This window comes from Panthera uncia, assembly GCF_023721935.1.
Source record: "Panthera uncia isolate 11264 chromosome A1 unlocalized genomic scaffold, Puncia_PCG_1.0 HiC_scaffold_17, whole genome shotgun sequence".
Taxonomy (NCBI): domain Eukaryota; kingdom Metazoa; phylum Chordata; class Mammalia; order Carnivora; family Felidae; genus Panthera; species Panthera uncia.
Genome location: NW_026057577.1, coordinates 26,005,963 through 26,021,149, shown reverse-complemented (window position 1 = coordinate 26,021,149; position 15,187 = coordinate 26,005,963). Strand labels below are relative to the sequence as shown.

General features: G+C 44.6%; 2 protein-coding genes across 2 annotated transcripts in view; one reads left to right on the top strand and one right to left on the bottom strand.

Moving 5' to 3' along the window:
- The window catches only part of KIF3A (kinesin family member 3A), a 105,207-nt gene that overhangs the window by 48,498 nt on the left and 41,522 nt on the right, over window positions 1–15,187 (top strand). The gene's annotated exons all lie outside the window — the stretch shown is intronic.
- The window catches only part of IL4 (interleukin 4), an 8,681-nt gene continuing 1,929 nt past the window's right edge, over window positions 8,436–15,187 (bottom strand). Inside the window, exons 3-4 of the mRNA XM_049649167.1 lie at window positions 10,762–10,887; window positions 8,436–8,532 (exon numbers count right to left, since the gene is read on the bottom strand). Coding sequence (XP_049505124.1) covers window positions 8,440–8,532; window positions 10,762–10,887 — 219 coding nt within the window. The 3' untranslated portion in view covers window positions 8,436–8,439. The remainder of the gene's footprint in view (window positions 8,533–10,761; window positions 10,888–15,187) is intronic.

Genomic DNA, 15,187 nt, shown 5'->3' with positions numbered 1-15,187 from the left:
TAGGTTATTGAAAGGGTATTTTCTCTTTAATTTAAAAAAAGTAATATTTATTTATTAAAAGGAGCCTTGGTAGAATGTTAATTGTGATACATTCTTTAATAAACCCTGTTTTAAAACCTCAATTATATATACTTATAATTAGGATATTAAAATATAATAGTACACCCCCTTTTTGTTTAGATTCTTGTAAAATATAAGATTAATCAAGGTATATGGGGGTGGCCTGCATCTGTTTTTATCTGGCAAGTAGAATCCATTTGACAAGGTATCTCATCTTTCTGGGAAAAGGGGACCTTTTTTTGCAGCAAGAAATTTAAGATTATTTTAGGGGAGGGAGGTGATTCTACTTGATCTGTAACATATTTTTAAAATTATGATTATGGTTTTTGGGTTGTAGCTATCATTTTTAGTCTTCTAAAAATATCTTTCCCCTTAACTCTTCTATAAAGGGAGGTCCCTCTCTTTCTTACAGGGCTGTGAATTAAGGAATGGGTAGAGTTTACATTTAAGCATGCCAGTGTCTGCCCAATTTCTTAATGTATACATTTGTTTTCCTTTTTAGTTATTTTTTGTTTTTAAAATGCTAGAAGAAAACCTAGATCTTCCTAGTGCCTTTGAACTTATACTGTAGTTCGATTAATTTTAAATCATTAATAACTTCAGTAGCATTACTACAATACTGTATACTGGCCAAAATTGCAAATCTTCCAATGAGTTTGTTGCATTAATTTCAAAAGCCACACTTTCATTGTATTTTATGTATAAATTGTATTTGTTCAAGTTGTATATATTGATATTGTATGTATACATGCAGCATGGTTAAGTTAGAAATAAAAATCTTTACCTAACACTGATAGTGGTGGTCTGCTTTTTCCCCTGAACTCTCTTTGTGGGTCTTTATGCTTGGCATCTCAATTTTATATGGTTTAGAGAGGCCTGTGTCATTTCACACCCCAATTTTTTCATTTGTTTATTTGGAGACAAAGATTTGCGTGAGTGGGGTAGGGGCAGAGAGAGAGAGAGAGAGAGAGAGAGAGAGAGAGAGAATCCCAAGCAGGCTCTGTGCTGTCATCAGAGCCCAATGTGGGGCTCTATCGTGAGATCATGATCTGAGCCGAAATCACTAGTCAGAAGCTTAACTGACTGAGCCACCCAAGCACCTTTCACACCCAAAACTTTTTGTTATTAATTTTTTAAATGTGTATTTATTTATTTACAAATTTTTAGTGTTTATTTAAAAATTTTTTTTCAATATTTATTTTTGGAAGAGAGAGACAGAGTGTGAGCAGGGTAGAGGCAGAGAGAGAGGGAGACACAGAATCCTAAGCAGTGTCCAGGCTCTGAGCTGTCAGCACAGAGCCTGACATGGGGCTCAAACCCACAAACTGTGAGATCATGACCTGAGCCAAAGTTGGACACTTAACCAACTGAGCCACCCACATGTCCCAAATGTGTGTTTATTTTTAAGAGAGAGAGCACGAGCTGGGGGGTATGGTGGGGGGAGAGCAGAGAGAGAAGGAGACACAGAATCTGAAGCAGGCTCCAGGCTCTGAGCTGTCAGCACAGAGAGAGCCCAATGCGGGGCTTGAACCCACAAACTGTGAGATCGTGACCTGAGCCAAACTTGGGTGCTTAACCGACTGAGCCACCTAGGCGCCCCCACACCCAAAGCTTTTAATGTTGTGAGCCTTTAAACAGAAATCATCCTGAAACAAACCTGGGAGAGAAGTTTTAAAATGTTTCTTCTAATTGATAAAATTTATTTTCACCAAAAATATTTTTATCTAAATTTTGTTACCCTTTCACTAGGTATTTGAGAACAGAAACTTAACCATGTATGAAAAATGTATGTCACTAAAAGGTAAAAGGAGACATTTCTTAGTGGTAAGATATCCTGATTTCTTTCAAAAACTTTTAATGAGCTTAATATATCTGTAAAACAAAACTTTGCTTGGATTATTATTAATCGTGTGTTCTTTTAACAAACACTTATTGATTACCAGGCACCGTGCTGAGCTGCCTTGGAAAATTCACGGCAGGCAGGCGCTGAGAGGTTTGGATTTGTCAGCCAGTCTCAGAGGACTTGATGTGCTTTTACATAGGAAAGGAGAGTCCTCTGGGCCTTTCAGTCTTGTTCTCTTTTCCCAGCTGCTAACTTAGCTCCCACTCCTTCACTGTGTAGAATGTGAGAAGAAGATTAAAGGCCCGCTATGGCCCAAGCAAGGTAATAAATAGTGCCGCCTTAGCATCTGCCCATCCTCCCCAGTTGAGTTTCCGAGCGTGATACTCCGACCAAGCGATACCACTAACCCACTAATGCGTTCCCTCACAAAACCTGTTACTGCCTGTGTTGTCAGGATGCTGCTGAGGACGTTGTCTGTCCTCTTGAAGACCTTGAGAAATCTCTTTTAAAACCAAGTACGAAAACAAAACAAAAAATAGAGCCAAGGACCAGCCTAGGGGACCATAGTTACCCTGTGCCTGCGGGAATAGTTCACAGAATTCGGAAGCCACAGCCTAAGCCTACACCGAGCTGGAGGAGCCTCTGAGCACATTTGTTACAACAGGAGCTGAGTGTCTCATTCTTAGGCTGTTTCATTTGCAAAGCAAATCAGGTCTTCAGTCCTCCTTCGGAAGTTGAACAAATGTGTGGGAAAATGATTATGAAGAGGCTACTTCAAAAAGAACCTGTTTCCTCTCAGCATTTATCTTGGGCTTCCTGTGACCCAATCTTCAAGTTACTTTTATCAACGTTATCAGAACATCACTTTGTCTTACCCAAACACGTTTATGGCTCTGACTAAAGAATATGACAGATCACACATTCTTCCACACCTGCTCCCCTCCCCCTCCCCTTTTCAGAGGGCTGGGGAAATTTTAGGTTTTAATCAAAGGCTTTATTTCTCCAGTGGTACAAAGGAATTTAACTGGGACTTTACAACTGAATAAAATATTTCTCGGAGTTGATACGAATCTCAGTGAGAGGATATTGCCTAACCCAACCTAAAAGCACCAGAGTCATTACAGAAATATTATGTTGGCCTTGATTTCTACTCCATCATGAATTGTGCCACTGCGTCACTGGTGTCTTCTCTATTTACTGTGTGCCTACGCTCTTCTGCTCAGAAGGTCTTTGCGATGCTCACAGCCTCCCTCCGGAGGGACAGGTGACCATGGAAATGAGACAAGCGTGCGGCACATTGAGGGCTGTAGTTACGGGGTGTGACTGGTGAGCTGCCAGGCTCCATGTTCTTCCCTGGCAGCCAGGATGGTGCCTGGCACCAAATGGCCAGAAAAGGCATCTTCTCAGGGACAGTGCTGTTTGAAATGTTGTAACAAGTAGGGAAAGGCATCAGGGGCAGCAGGAGTAACATATGGGTCTGAATGCCACGTGCCCCGGTAGGATGTTTGATACAGAAGGCAAAAAGCATGGGGACAGATGAGCCTGAAAAGGAAAGCGATAGGCCAGGACCCTATTGTGAAGGGAGTTTTCTGTAAGGAATATGAAGCCACACGGGAACTTAAAGTGGGTCACTCATATCATTTGTGTTTTAGAGGAACAACTTCTGGAAAGACTGTGAAGGATTAGATAGACGGGAGCTGGGAGAGCAGATGGTGCGCACTCCCGGGCCCTGGGGGCTGACCTGGTTCTGAGCCAGAGGAGCCAAGCCCTCTGTCTTCTCTGCGAGCTCCCTGGTTCTCTTTACTCACGTTACCTGGCAGGTACCCAGGCCTGCAGCCAGCATGCACAAAAGTAAATGAATGATTGTGTTTGGCTTAACACTGGCTAATAGGAGACGGTGGAGAGCCTGAAGGTGCACCTAAGAGGAAGTTGACAGGAAGGATGGATCCCAAGAGCCGAACTGTGGAGAGCTGAGGAGAAGATGTCCAGGGGCTCAGGGCAAACCCAGTTCGGGAAACGCTGGGCCTGACAGCTAACTAGATTTTGGTTCTCCACTTGAGCTTATAAATTGAACCAAGAAATCAGCTCTGGGACCAGACAAAGTCCTTGCTCTCAGTGGAAGCTGGTGGGAACGGAGAGGCTAACTTTGCGTACTGATTGAGCCCTACCCCATGAGAAAGCCATGCAGCCCGCTGCATGCACTGAAATTCCTTGTTCTCAGATGATTTGGGCACCCTGAGAGCCCCTCCCCACCAAGATGACCTGTGGAGGAGAGGGGAGAAGGATAGGGCAGGCTCACCGGCATGGATAAGCCAGTAAGGAACAAGGAAGCCCCTGATGCATTTCTAACCGTGGCTGGTCCAAGGATGTGTCAATAAAAGTCTTTCCACCATAGATTGGAGTGAAACATCTTTTCTTTCGTTCATTTATTCAATAGGTATTTCTTACCTACTAATGTCAGTTAGAGATATAATATATACGTAGGCAACAGGTGGAGGTGGTTGCTGGCAAGGAGAGGTTCAGACTTTGTCGTCAGTGTTGCACAGTCCACGCAGGCAGGCACGTCCCCTCAAGCCTGGGCTGTGGCAAAGTTTCTAAATGAATGTGTTCAAATGACAGCCATCTCACCTTTCACTTCATCCTCATTTATTCACTCCTTCTTCTTATGTGTGTCCTCCTCTGTTCATGTTCTCTTGCCCTCCTGGTAAATTCAAGGGGTGATTGTTGGGCGTTTCTGTCCAGAGCCCGGAACCACCCGTCTGGAAGCAAATAAAAATGTTAGTTGCCTCTTAACCATTGAAACTCGGCTTCTGACAGACGTGCCCGGAGTCTGCCTGTCCTTCCTATGGCCCTGTCTCAGTCTTTGTTCCCAACAACCTTTCCTTTTACCGTCCTGGCCTCATACAAATACAACCCACAACTCATATCCTGTGGCAGACTACAGCTCACATTAGCCATTGAATGCAAATGAGTCTCAATCAAAGAAGAAAGGAAACTAAAGTTTTCAGTGTGGCCTTAGAAGGCTCCATGACTCTCTTAGTTACTTGTTGCCCTTGACATGCTGGTATTTTATGTGGGCAGGGTGAAACTGGCTGTGGTCAGGGTGAGACTTCAAGCTTTTGATTTGTTCCCTTATTTTGAAAGGGTTAAAAAGATGTTACATGTTTGGGTATAATTTTAGTACTAGTATTAATTTTTGTCACATACGTGTAAGCGAGGATGAAAGGAGAGTGCTCATTCACTGCTACTAGATGCAGTTTCTTGCATGTCTTCAAAAGGCAACTTTCAACAACTTGCCACTGCTTTTGTTTGTCTTCCCTTTTAATTTTTTTTTTTTTAACTCTGGTGTTTATTTATCTATTTAGAGAGAGAAAGAGAGAGCCTGAGCATGGAGGGGGAGAGAAAATCTGAGGCAGGTTCTGCACTGTCAGCGCAGAGCCTGATGTAGGGCTTGAACTCGCAAACCGTGAGATCGTGACCTCAGACAAAACTGAGTCAGATGCTCAACTGACTGAGCCGCCCAAGCGCCCTTTCCCTTTTAACGTTTAAAAAATTTTTTTTTCAACGTTTTTTATTTATTTTTGGGACAGAGAGAGACAGAGCATGAACAGGGGAGGGGCAGAGAGAGAGGGAGACACAGAATCGGAAACAGGCTCCAGGCTCCGAGCCATCAGCCCAGAGCCTGACGCGGGGCTCGAACTCACGGACCGCGAGATCGTGACCTGGCTGAAGTCGGACGCCCAACCGACTGCGCCACCCAGGCGCCCCATCCCTTTTAACGTTTTAAAAAGTAACTGTTGTGTTAAGATGTATACTCATATGCTAGAAGTATACTCATATACTATAAAGTTCATCTTTTTAAAGTATACACTTCAGTGGTTTTTAGAATTTTAGTATTTAGTATTTTATTTTTTTATTATTTAAAAAAAATTTTTTTTTTAACATGTATTCATTTTTGAGACAGAGAGAGACAGAGCATGAGTGGGGGAAGGTCAGAGAGGGAGAGAGGGAGACACAGAATCTGAAGCAGGCTCCAGGCTCTGAGCTGTCAGCACAGAGCCCGACGCGGGGCTCGAACTCACTGACCGCAAGATCATGACCTGAGCCGAAGTTGGACGCCCAACTGACTGAGTCACCCAGGTGCCCCCGTATTTAGTATTTTAGTATTCATAGTTATGCAAGTGTCGTCATCACTGTCCGAGAACATTTTCATCTCTCCTAAGAGAAGCCTGTGTCCATTAGCACTCACTCCCTCTTCTTCCATCCCCCTAAGCCCCTGGAAATCAGTCTTCTGCTTTTTGCCTCTATAGATTTGCCTCTTACCCGACTAAGCTACCCAGGTACCCCACTAGTGATTTGCCTCTTCTGGACGTTTTATATAAATGGAATCATAACCTATGTAGCCTTTTGTGTCTGGCTCCTTTGACTCAGCCTAGTGTTTGCAAGCTTTTTGCATATTGTAGCATGTATCAGTACCTCATTTCTTTGTAGTGCCAAGTAATATTTTGTTGCATAGGTATACCACACTTTATTCTCTCCTCGGGTGTTATTTGGGTTATTTCTGTTTTCTTGCTATTGTGAAGAATGTTGTTATGGACTTGGGTGTAGAGGTTTTTGTGTGGACATAAGCTTTCACTTCTCTCGGGTAGACAGATAGCTAGGATTAAAATTGCTGGGGCATATAGGAACTGCATGTAACCTTTTGAGAAACTGTCACACTATTTTCCAAAGTGGCTGCACCTTGTCCCACTCACACTGGCAATATATGAGAGTTCTGACTCTTCCGTGTCTTCACCAGCATTTGTCTTTGTCATTTTTAGTTCTTTAATTTTCAAAAACACTTACTGGGGTGTCTGGGTGGCTCAGTGGGTTAAGCATCCTACTTTGGCTCAGTTCCTGATATCATGGTTTGTGGGTTCAAGCCTCACAATGGGCTCCCTGCTGACTGTGTAGAGCCTGCTTGGGATTCTCTGCCTCTCCTCTGTCTCTGCCTCTCCTCTGTCTCTGCCTCTCCTCTGTCTCTGCCTCTCCTCTGTCTCTGCCTCTTCAGTGTGCATGCTCTCGCTCTCGCTCTCGCTCTCTCAAAATAAGTAAGTAAGTAAGTTTGGGAAGATCAAAAAAATTAAAAAATAAAAAAAATATTTTATCATTTATGTATGCACATGGCCACGGCCTTAACATGGAAAGCCAGCAGTCTTGTGTCTTGCTTTCCCTGATCCTTACTCCAAGTCCCATTGCCAGCAAACCACCTTCCTTTTTCAGTTTTTAGTTTTTATGGTGGCTACTAGCATAATTCCAAAGATTTCTCAGTTCACTCACTATGGGCTTTTGTCCACTTTTTATTACAAAAACTTACAAACATGCATGAGGGCAGAGTAGTACAGTTACCTCTCCTGTTCCCACCTCCAGCCACACCAGTCTTCAGCTTATGACCCCTCTTGCCAACTCTTTTTTAATTTTCCAACATTAGATATTGTGTGTTGATTTCCCTCTTGAAAAGTAAGGGTTTACCCCATTTATACTGCCCCTTCCAAATTTTTTATAAATTTTTAAAAATGTTTATTTTTTTGAGAGAGAGAGAGAGCGAGCAGGGGAGGGGCAGAGAGGGAGACACAGAATCCAAAGTAGGCTCCAGGCTCTGAGCTGTCAGCACAGAGCCCGAAGTGGGGCTTGAACCCACAAACTGTGAGATTATGACCTGAGCCAAAGCTGGACGCTTAACTGACGGAGCCACCCAGGTGCACCCCCCCCCCCATTTTTTTCTGGTAAATTATTTTTAGATCTTATGTTACCTTTGCAATTTTGAATACTTAAATCTCTTGTTTTTGTTCCATCCTCCTCAGTGCTGTTCAACTGATGCCTTCCACCGGTAAGCTGGGGGAGCCTCACCTGTCTTTCCTTCTGCTTTTACCCCTCAACCATTTTCAGCTGTACCTCTTACATTGTCAGGTTGATAGCATTCACAGCCGGTTGTATAATTACAATTAAGTTGTCTGTGCTTTGTCTATTGGTCCTAAGATTTGAAAGTCTTACATCGTCAAGGGAATTGACATTATCAGGGCTTTAGATATCGTTCACTGCAGATCCACATGTTGTGCTGGACTTCATCCCTGGCCCTGCCCATAGACTCAGGGCGACAGCCTTGTGCCACTGGGAGACGAACGTTCTAAGCGTCTAGTTAACACCTTTCAATTCACAATTAGTTGCTAGTTAGTAAGACTCAGGGACCCACACTCTACAAGCTCTCTTATTTCTCATTTACATCTTGTGTGGCCTTCTATTCTTTAATCCTTTTGTGCATTGAGTCCCCATCTGGAGAGGAAAACAGTGTCTCCACTTTTACACCCACACCAATTTTAGACTCTTGGTAAATTACAATGGTTTCCCCAAAAGTTGTCAAGTAGATACAACTGATGCCATTGAAGGGACACCGTACTGTCGGGTTCTACATATACTTTATTTTATAATGAATTATAAATATATAAATATTTTTAAAATAAAGTAATTAAAAAACTCATAAATTAAAATATTCAGCTTCATTGCTTTGAGTATTTCTTTTGCATGATCGCTTTTAGCCTTTCCAAGAAGTCTTTCAGTGTACTCTTCTTGACTTCATTCACAGAACAGGTCTGCAAAAGAAACATTTCATTAGCTTGTCATTTCATTAGCTAAGTAATTGAGTCTGTCTTTCCTGCCTGTCTACTGAGTCAAGCCTGCTGTGGCCCTTGCTACCCAAGCAATTATTTCTGACCAGGGCCTCCTCACTCCTCCAGTCTAGTTTCATTGGAAGTCCCTCTCTGCCACCAGGCCTCTTCTGTGCATGCTAATAAACTCCTAGAAATGGTTACCTTCACTGTCAGCCTCTGAGGGGTGCCACAGACCCTGCGGGAGGTGGGGGGGAGAGTGTCACAACTCCATGCTGCTTTGGGGCTTAACATGAGGTGGAGCCTCAGACCTGCCTGCAGCCATCCTGGGCCTTCCGCATCGCCAGCTGGCCTGCTAAGACAGAGAGTCGTTCCGTTCTCTCTCCTGCCTATGAACAGCATCCCTCCAGCTTGGCAGCACCACGGGTGGAAAGGATCCCAGGCCACTGCTTCAGTTTGGGGCTCAGCTCTGCTCTGCCACTTTATTAATTATGTTGCTTAGGACACACTACTTCATTTATAAAAGCGTCGGTGTTTTCCCTTATAAAAGGGGGACAATTGTGCCTATTCCATGAGATAATTAAGAGGATTAAAAGAGGGAATGAGCGTAGTGGCAGCACCCTATTCCTTACCTTACCTTACAAATGAGGGGGGCAGGTGCAGTAAGGGGGTGAATGTCCCCAATTCCTGCCCTTGGCCCTAGATAACATCTACTCTTGGCTCTTCCTCTTTTGCACACCGTCGATTCTCCCCGCTCCCCTGGATCATGCCTTCTGGAGTGTTAACCTGCTGCATATATGCCCCACCTCAAAAGAATTTCCCTGAATCCACACCTGTCCTTCAGCTCTTGTTCCGCTTCTAGGCAGCCTAATAGAAAAACACCTCAGAAGAGTTTTGTGTCCTCACTTCCCCTTGCTTTCCACTCCTCCCCACCACCACTCTCTGTGGAACCCGCTCTAATCACGCTTTCAGTGCTGAATCTCCATAGATATCGGCATCCCCCCTGTCCTCTGTCAGGCCAGATCCACTGGCCGTTCTCCTCTTCATCTGACTTGACCTTCTGGTACATTCGACACATTTGATGCCTCCTTCCTTATTAAAAGAGTCTGTTCACTTGCTGTCTGGGACACCACACAATCTTTGATTTCACTCTTGCTTCACTGGCCACTTCTCAGCTCTTCTGCCGACCTCTTCTTCCTGACCTCTGTATGTGAGAGTGCTTCTGGGCTCAGTCCAACAATCTCAACATCTCCACTTGGCTATCCAGGAGGCACCTCACACTTAGTATTTATAAATTGAACTCCCGATCCTGCACTCAGCCCCCATCCCTGCCGCACCCAGTCCTCAAAATCTGTAAACAACACCAACCATCTCCCAAAGGGCTCAGGCCAAGAACCAAGAGGCCACCTTCTACTCATTCCCTCACCCGTGATGATGGTTCTCCTGGCTCTGTTTGTAGCTATATTCCAAAGCTCACAGCCTGTATCGCTCTCACCTGCAAAACTGCTGTTCCCTCCAACCTGGATTAGTGGGATGACCACCTGGTGGGCCAGCGTGCTTCTGTGCTTAGTCTCATTCAGTTTATTCACCGCACAACAACCAGAGTGATCATTTTAAATCACATAAATTAGACTGGAGTCTCTGCCCAAAACCCTGTGGATATATCCTCCCATGCTTGGGGTAGAATGCAAAGACCATGTGTTATCTATTAAAATCCCCCTTGCTCAATCTGATCCAATCACACTGGCTTTCCTACTAATCTTTGAACATGTGAACCTCATTTCTACCTCAGGACCTTTGCACAAGTATTTCCTCTGCCTGCAATGTTCTTTCCCCAGTTAGTCATGTGGCCTGCTATCCTCACATAATTTAAATATTTGTTCAGATGATGTCATCAATTGTTAAATCAGCCCTCTTTCTCATGACCCTTCTATTCTTTATTCTTACAGGTTTTTTCATAGCACATATCACTACTGGACATAGTATTACATGTTAGTTTGCTTTCCTGACTCACTCACTAGAACATTCTGTGAGAGCAGGCACTTTTTCCCCAGTGCCTAGAGCAGCCCCTTGCACTCACAGAGCCTCAACAAATACTTGCTGAATGAATGAATGGGTTGATTAACCAAGGTTACTACAACTCTGAAGGAGGAACATTTAGATGTGAGGTTCCTGTCCATCAGGAGCCAAGCTGTTGGGCATCAAGCAGCTCACCCTGTTTGCCATGCTGCTGAGGTTCCTGTCGAGTCCTTTGAGGAATTTGGTGGAGCAGTTGTGGTGTGTATAGATCTGCCGGAGCACGGTTGTGGCTCTGCAGAAGATTTCCTTGTCACTTGTGTTCTAGAAAGAAAAATGCCACAGTTAGCCATGCACTAGCTCCATTTTGACCATGGGGGAGAGAGTTTTCCTTGTGATTGCTTCTTTCCAGGAGGACAAGTAGAGAAAGTGAGTTTGCTCAACTATGGATCAGGTACTCAAGAATTCCTTCCATGTGACTGAAGGCTGCCGGTCACAGTAAACATCCTCTCCCACTTACCTGCAAGTGCAGCAACCTTCTCTTTTCCCTCAGATGGTGTTGCTGAAAAGGTACCTGAGTAAAGTCACTCAGCTAAGTAGGTGACAGAGCAGGGATTTGAATGTAGAGCCATCTGTCTATAGCCCACGTCTGTTTCTCTCCACCACACGTGCTGTTCTGTAGGTGTCTGCATGAGCTTGTAGTCAGATTCTGCTCTGTCTCGTTGCTATAAGGTTTTAAAGTCCAGGTTTCCCAGAGATCCTACATACTTGTTGAATAAATGAGTGCCCATCCTGTGGCCTGGTGCTTTGGGTAGCATTCTCCACTTGGCCCTCCCCACAGGAGATGGCAGTATGTGCAAAGCTTGGGGTCCATGTGAGGAGATCAGACATTAGCCCATACAGCTAGAGGGGTGTGCCAGGGTCGGGGCTAGGTGTGAGATCAGAGGGAACTTCTGGGAGAGGGTGCCCCTGAGCTGAGCTGTGGACACAGCTTCTGTAGAGGCCTTTGGTCTGGGATGTGCAGCATGAGAGAACCTTGGTGGGATGCAGTAGCCCTGATGTGTGTCTGGTTGTATGACTCTTCATGGGGACATTCGGGCTTTAGAAGAGGGAATGTCCAGTGGGGGAAAACAGCTCTTTTGGGGAACCTGGGAGAGGGATTGTAACTCAGTCTGAATCAGGCCCAGTGTGTCCTCCCACTTTGCACTGAAGAACAAAAAGCACAGAGTGTGGAGAGTGGTCTTAGCTTGAACCTGATCCAGCTCAGATAAAGCTGTCTCTATCCTCTTCGAGAACATGCTTTGTTGGTCCCTTGCCACACAAAGTGTGGTCCATGAAATAGCAGCCTGGGCATCGCCTGGGAGCTTGTTAGAAATGCAGAATCTCAAGCCCGCCCCCTAGACGCACTAGATCACAAGTTCCATTGACAAAATCTCCAGGGGATTTATATGACAAGTACTGTCTGGGCAGTTTTTTTTTTTTAAGTTCCTGCATTTTTTTTTTCTGATTATTAAGGTAATATATGTCTACTATAAAGGTGATATATATTCAGCAAAGATGAAATTCACTCATTACTCCACCAGCCAGAGAGAGGTAACTTTTGATGTTTTGATAAATACCTTACAGTTTAAAAATTATTTTTTATTAAAAAAATTTTTTTAATGTTTATTTTTGAGAGAGAGAGAGTGTGTGCACACATGCAAGCCAGCGGGGGGGGGGGGGCAGGGGGCGGTGCAGAGAGAGGGAGACAGAGGATCTGAAGTGGCCTCTGCGCTGACAGCAGAGAACCAGATGTGAGGCTTGAATTTGCAAACCATGAGATCATGACCTGAGCTGAGTTGGACTCTTAACCAACTGAATCACCTAGGCGCCCCTAAATGTTTTTTGAAGTTTATTTATATATTTTGAGAGAGACAGGGAGAGAGGGAGGGAGAGAGTAAGCGGGGAAGGGTCAGAGAAGGGGAGAGACAGAATGCCAAGCAGACTCCACGGCCAGTGCAAAGCCTGATGCAAGGCTCAAACCCACAAACCATGAGATCATGACCCGAACCTAAATCAAGAAATGGAGGCTTAACCAATTGAGCTACCCAGGCGCCCCTTTAAAAATACTTTTTTAAAAATGGAGATCAACTATTGATACTGTTTTGTAGCCTTTTTACACACTAGATAGTATAAACATTAAGTATTCACTAGTGTTTAAGACCGTGGGGTTGAGAGCTGCATGGGAACCCGTGGCATCTTTGTACCGTAATTGGTTCATACCCGATCGTTGCAGTTTTTTGCTTCCGTAAAATAAAGTGGCAGTGAGTCATCTGTGTAAATGTTTATGTTCATCTCGTATTTCTTTAGGCTAAATTCTAGAAGTGTATTTCATAATTTAGGGTTTTTTCCAGGAAGACCCAGACCCGGACGGAAGCATTAGAATCCCAGGCTACAGAAGCTTCCCCTTTGCCCTGTGGGCCTTCGTGGCCCATGGGCAAGGCCTTTGGGAGGACGCGGACTTAACGAACCAGACAGGAGCCCTCCTGGTCTCTGATTGTAGTTGGAAACTTGAAAGCAGTACCAGTATCTCTGGGCTCTGAGAGTCCAGAAACCTCCCGTAAATCTCTCTCTCTTTGGAGGCTTAGTGGGTGAGCCGAGGTGGTGAAGGCAAAGGGAAGGCAGACCCCAGCTGTGCTGCTGGAGAGAACAATGAGGTTCGGGAAGACCAAGAAGACAAGAGCCTCTTTGCTTATTTTTTTCTTCAAAACAGAATGAAAACTTTTCTGAAACTTTGGCTTAGAGCCTAGAAATTAAGCTCCCTTGGGGCCCCTGGGTGACTCAGTCAGTTAAACGTCCTACTTCGGCTCAGGTCATGATATCATGATCTGTGAGTTCAAGCCCCGCATCAGGCTCTGTGCTGACAGCTCAGAGCCTGGAGCCTGCTTCAGATTCTGTGTCTCCCTCTCTATCTGCCCCTCCCCTGTTTGTGCTCTTTCTTCTCTTGCTCTCTCTAAAACATAAACATTAAAAAATTAAAAAAAAAAAAACTAAAAAAAAAAGAAATTAAACCCTGTCAGTTTTGAGTATATGGCCTTATATATAATTGTCTCTGAACACATTCTTCAAAGGATGTTCTAAAGGTTACTAGGATAAAATAGGAATTGAAAAGAGTTTGAATCTCATGGAAAAACTTTAAAAGCACTAATTCTAAAGGAAGTTTTAGTTAAGACCTCAAAGTTTCAGTTGCACTGGTATCGCAGCTACAGGATGCTGCTCCCTGCTTCTCCAGCTTTTGCTGCCCGAGCGTGTCCTGCCTAGTGCAGGGGGCATGCTCGGACAGCCTGGTGGGCCTTGCAGTTTAGGACTGCTCAAGGAAAGGAGCTTCAACAGGGGGGCCTAGGCCTTTGCTGGAAACAAGCCTGATCCTCATGGGAGTAGAAGCAAATGGGAGAATACCTTCCAGGCTTTCTCCTGTGGCAGAGACTGTTAGATTTCTAACGTGGTCCTTGACTAGCTTCGTTGAGGGCCGTAAAAATCTAGTCCCCTTTGTGTTGTACTCATTATCTCCACTTCTGCCCAAATACTACTTGTGAAAAGTCTTTCACTTTTACTTAAAAAAAGAGGGGGGTGGTGTCGAGGGCTGGCATAGAGTTCTCTGAGGAATCATGGACTTGAGCTTTCTTTGGAAAGCAGGAAATACCTCCAACTAATGGTCCACCTAAGAAATCCATCTTGGACCAGCCAGCTTGCTTGTTCTCCATTTTGATCTATCTCAGACCACCTTAATTTCAAAGATACCTGGGTAGATCAGCACTTTCTTTCCAGCCACTGCCAACAACAGGATCCCACCCAACTTGGAGATAATAGAATTCTTGATCCCCCAAAGAAAGGAAACTAATACATGGGATTTGGGAAAGATGTCCTTCTTTGGCAACACAAAGAAAATAGCAGCCTTTCCTTATTCTATAATATCTTAATGGATAAGTAAGCAGTGCTGTGTTTTTGAGGAAAAGAAAAGGGAACAATGAAGATGGTTAATGCCAGAGGGGTAGAAGCAGTTTGAGGAAGGCAGGTAGGACTGAAGCAGGACAACAGGGACTTTTTTAGCAGATGTCTACCCATGTGGTGAGGGGAGCATGTGGTAACTGGTGGAGAAGAAGGCCAAGAACGGCAGGACAGTGGCATGTCCTGACCTGCGCCTCAGCAGGGGTGAGGGCAGGCCTGGTCTTCTAGAGATGGCCTGGAGTGGAGTTGCCCCTGGGCATGAAGTCACAGAGGGTTGGATCATTTCTATCCCCTGGCCCCTCCTTAGAATTACTGCTCCTTTATAACCAGTTTTTGCCTTTAACCAAGAGTTACATCATTTTACAGTAACACATTCCACTGACTCAAGAATTGGATATCAGCCAACTGTCAAAATCACTTTCATATCTTCCAGTGTGGAGACTGAGGCACAAAGAGATATGGAGACTGGCCAAAGGCCACATAGCTAGTTAATGGCAAAACTGTGGCTAGAACAACAGGCTGTGTCACTTCCAGACCCTTAGCACTTTGGGACCCAGCCCTTGGCTTTGATGGAGCCCCTTCAACAGTGCACTGCAATCTGGAGGACCCAGAGCACAGCCCAGTGGACTCTTGGCTA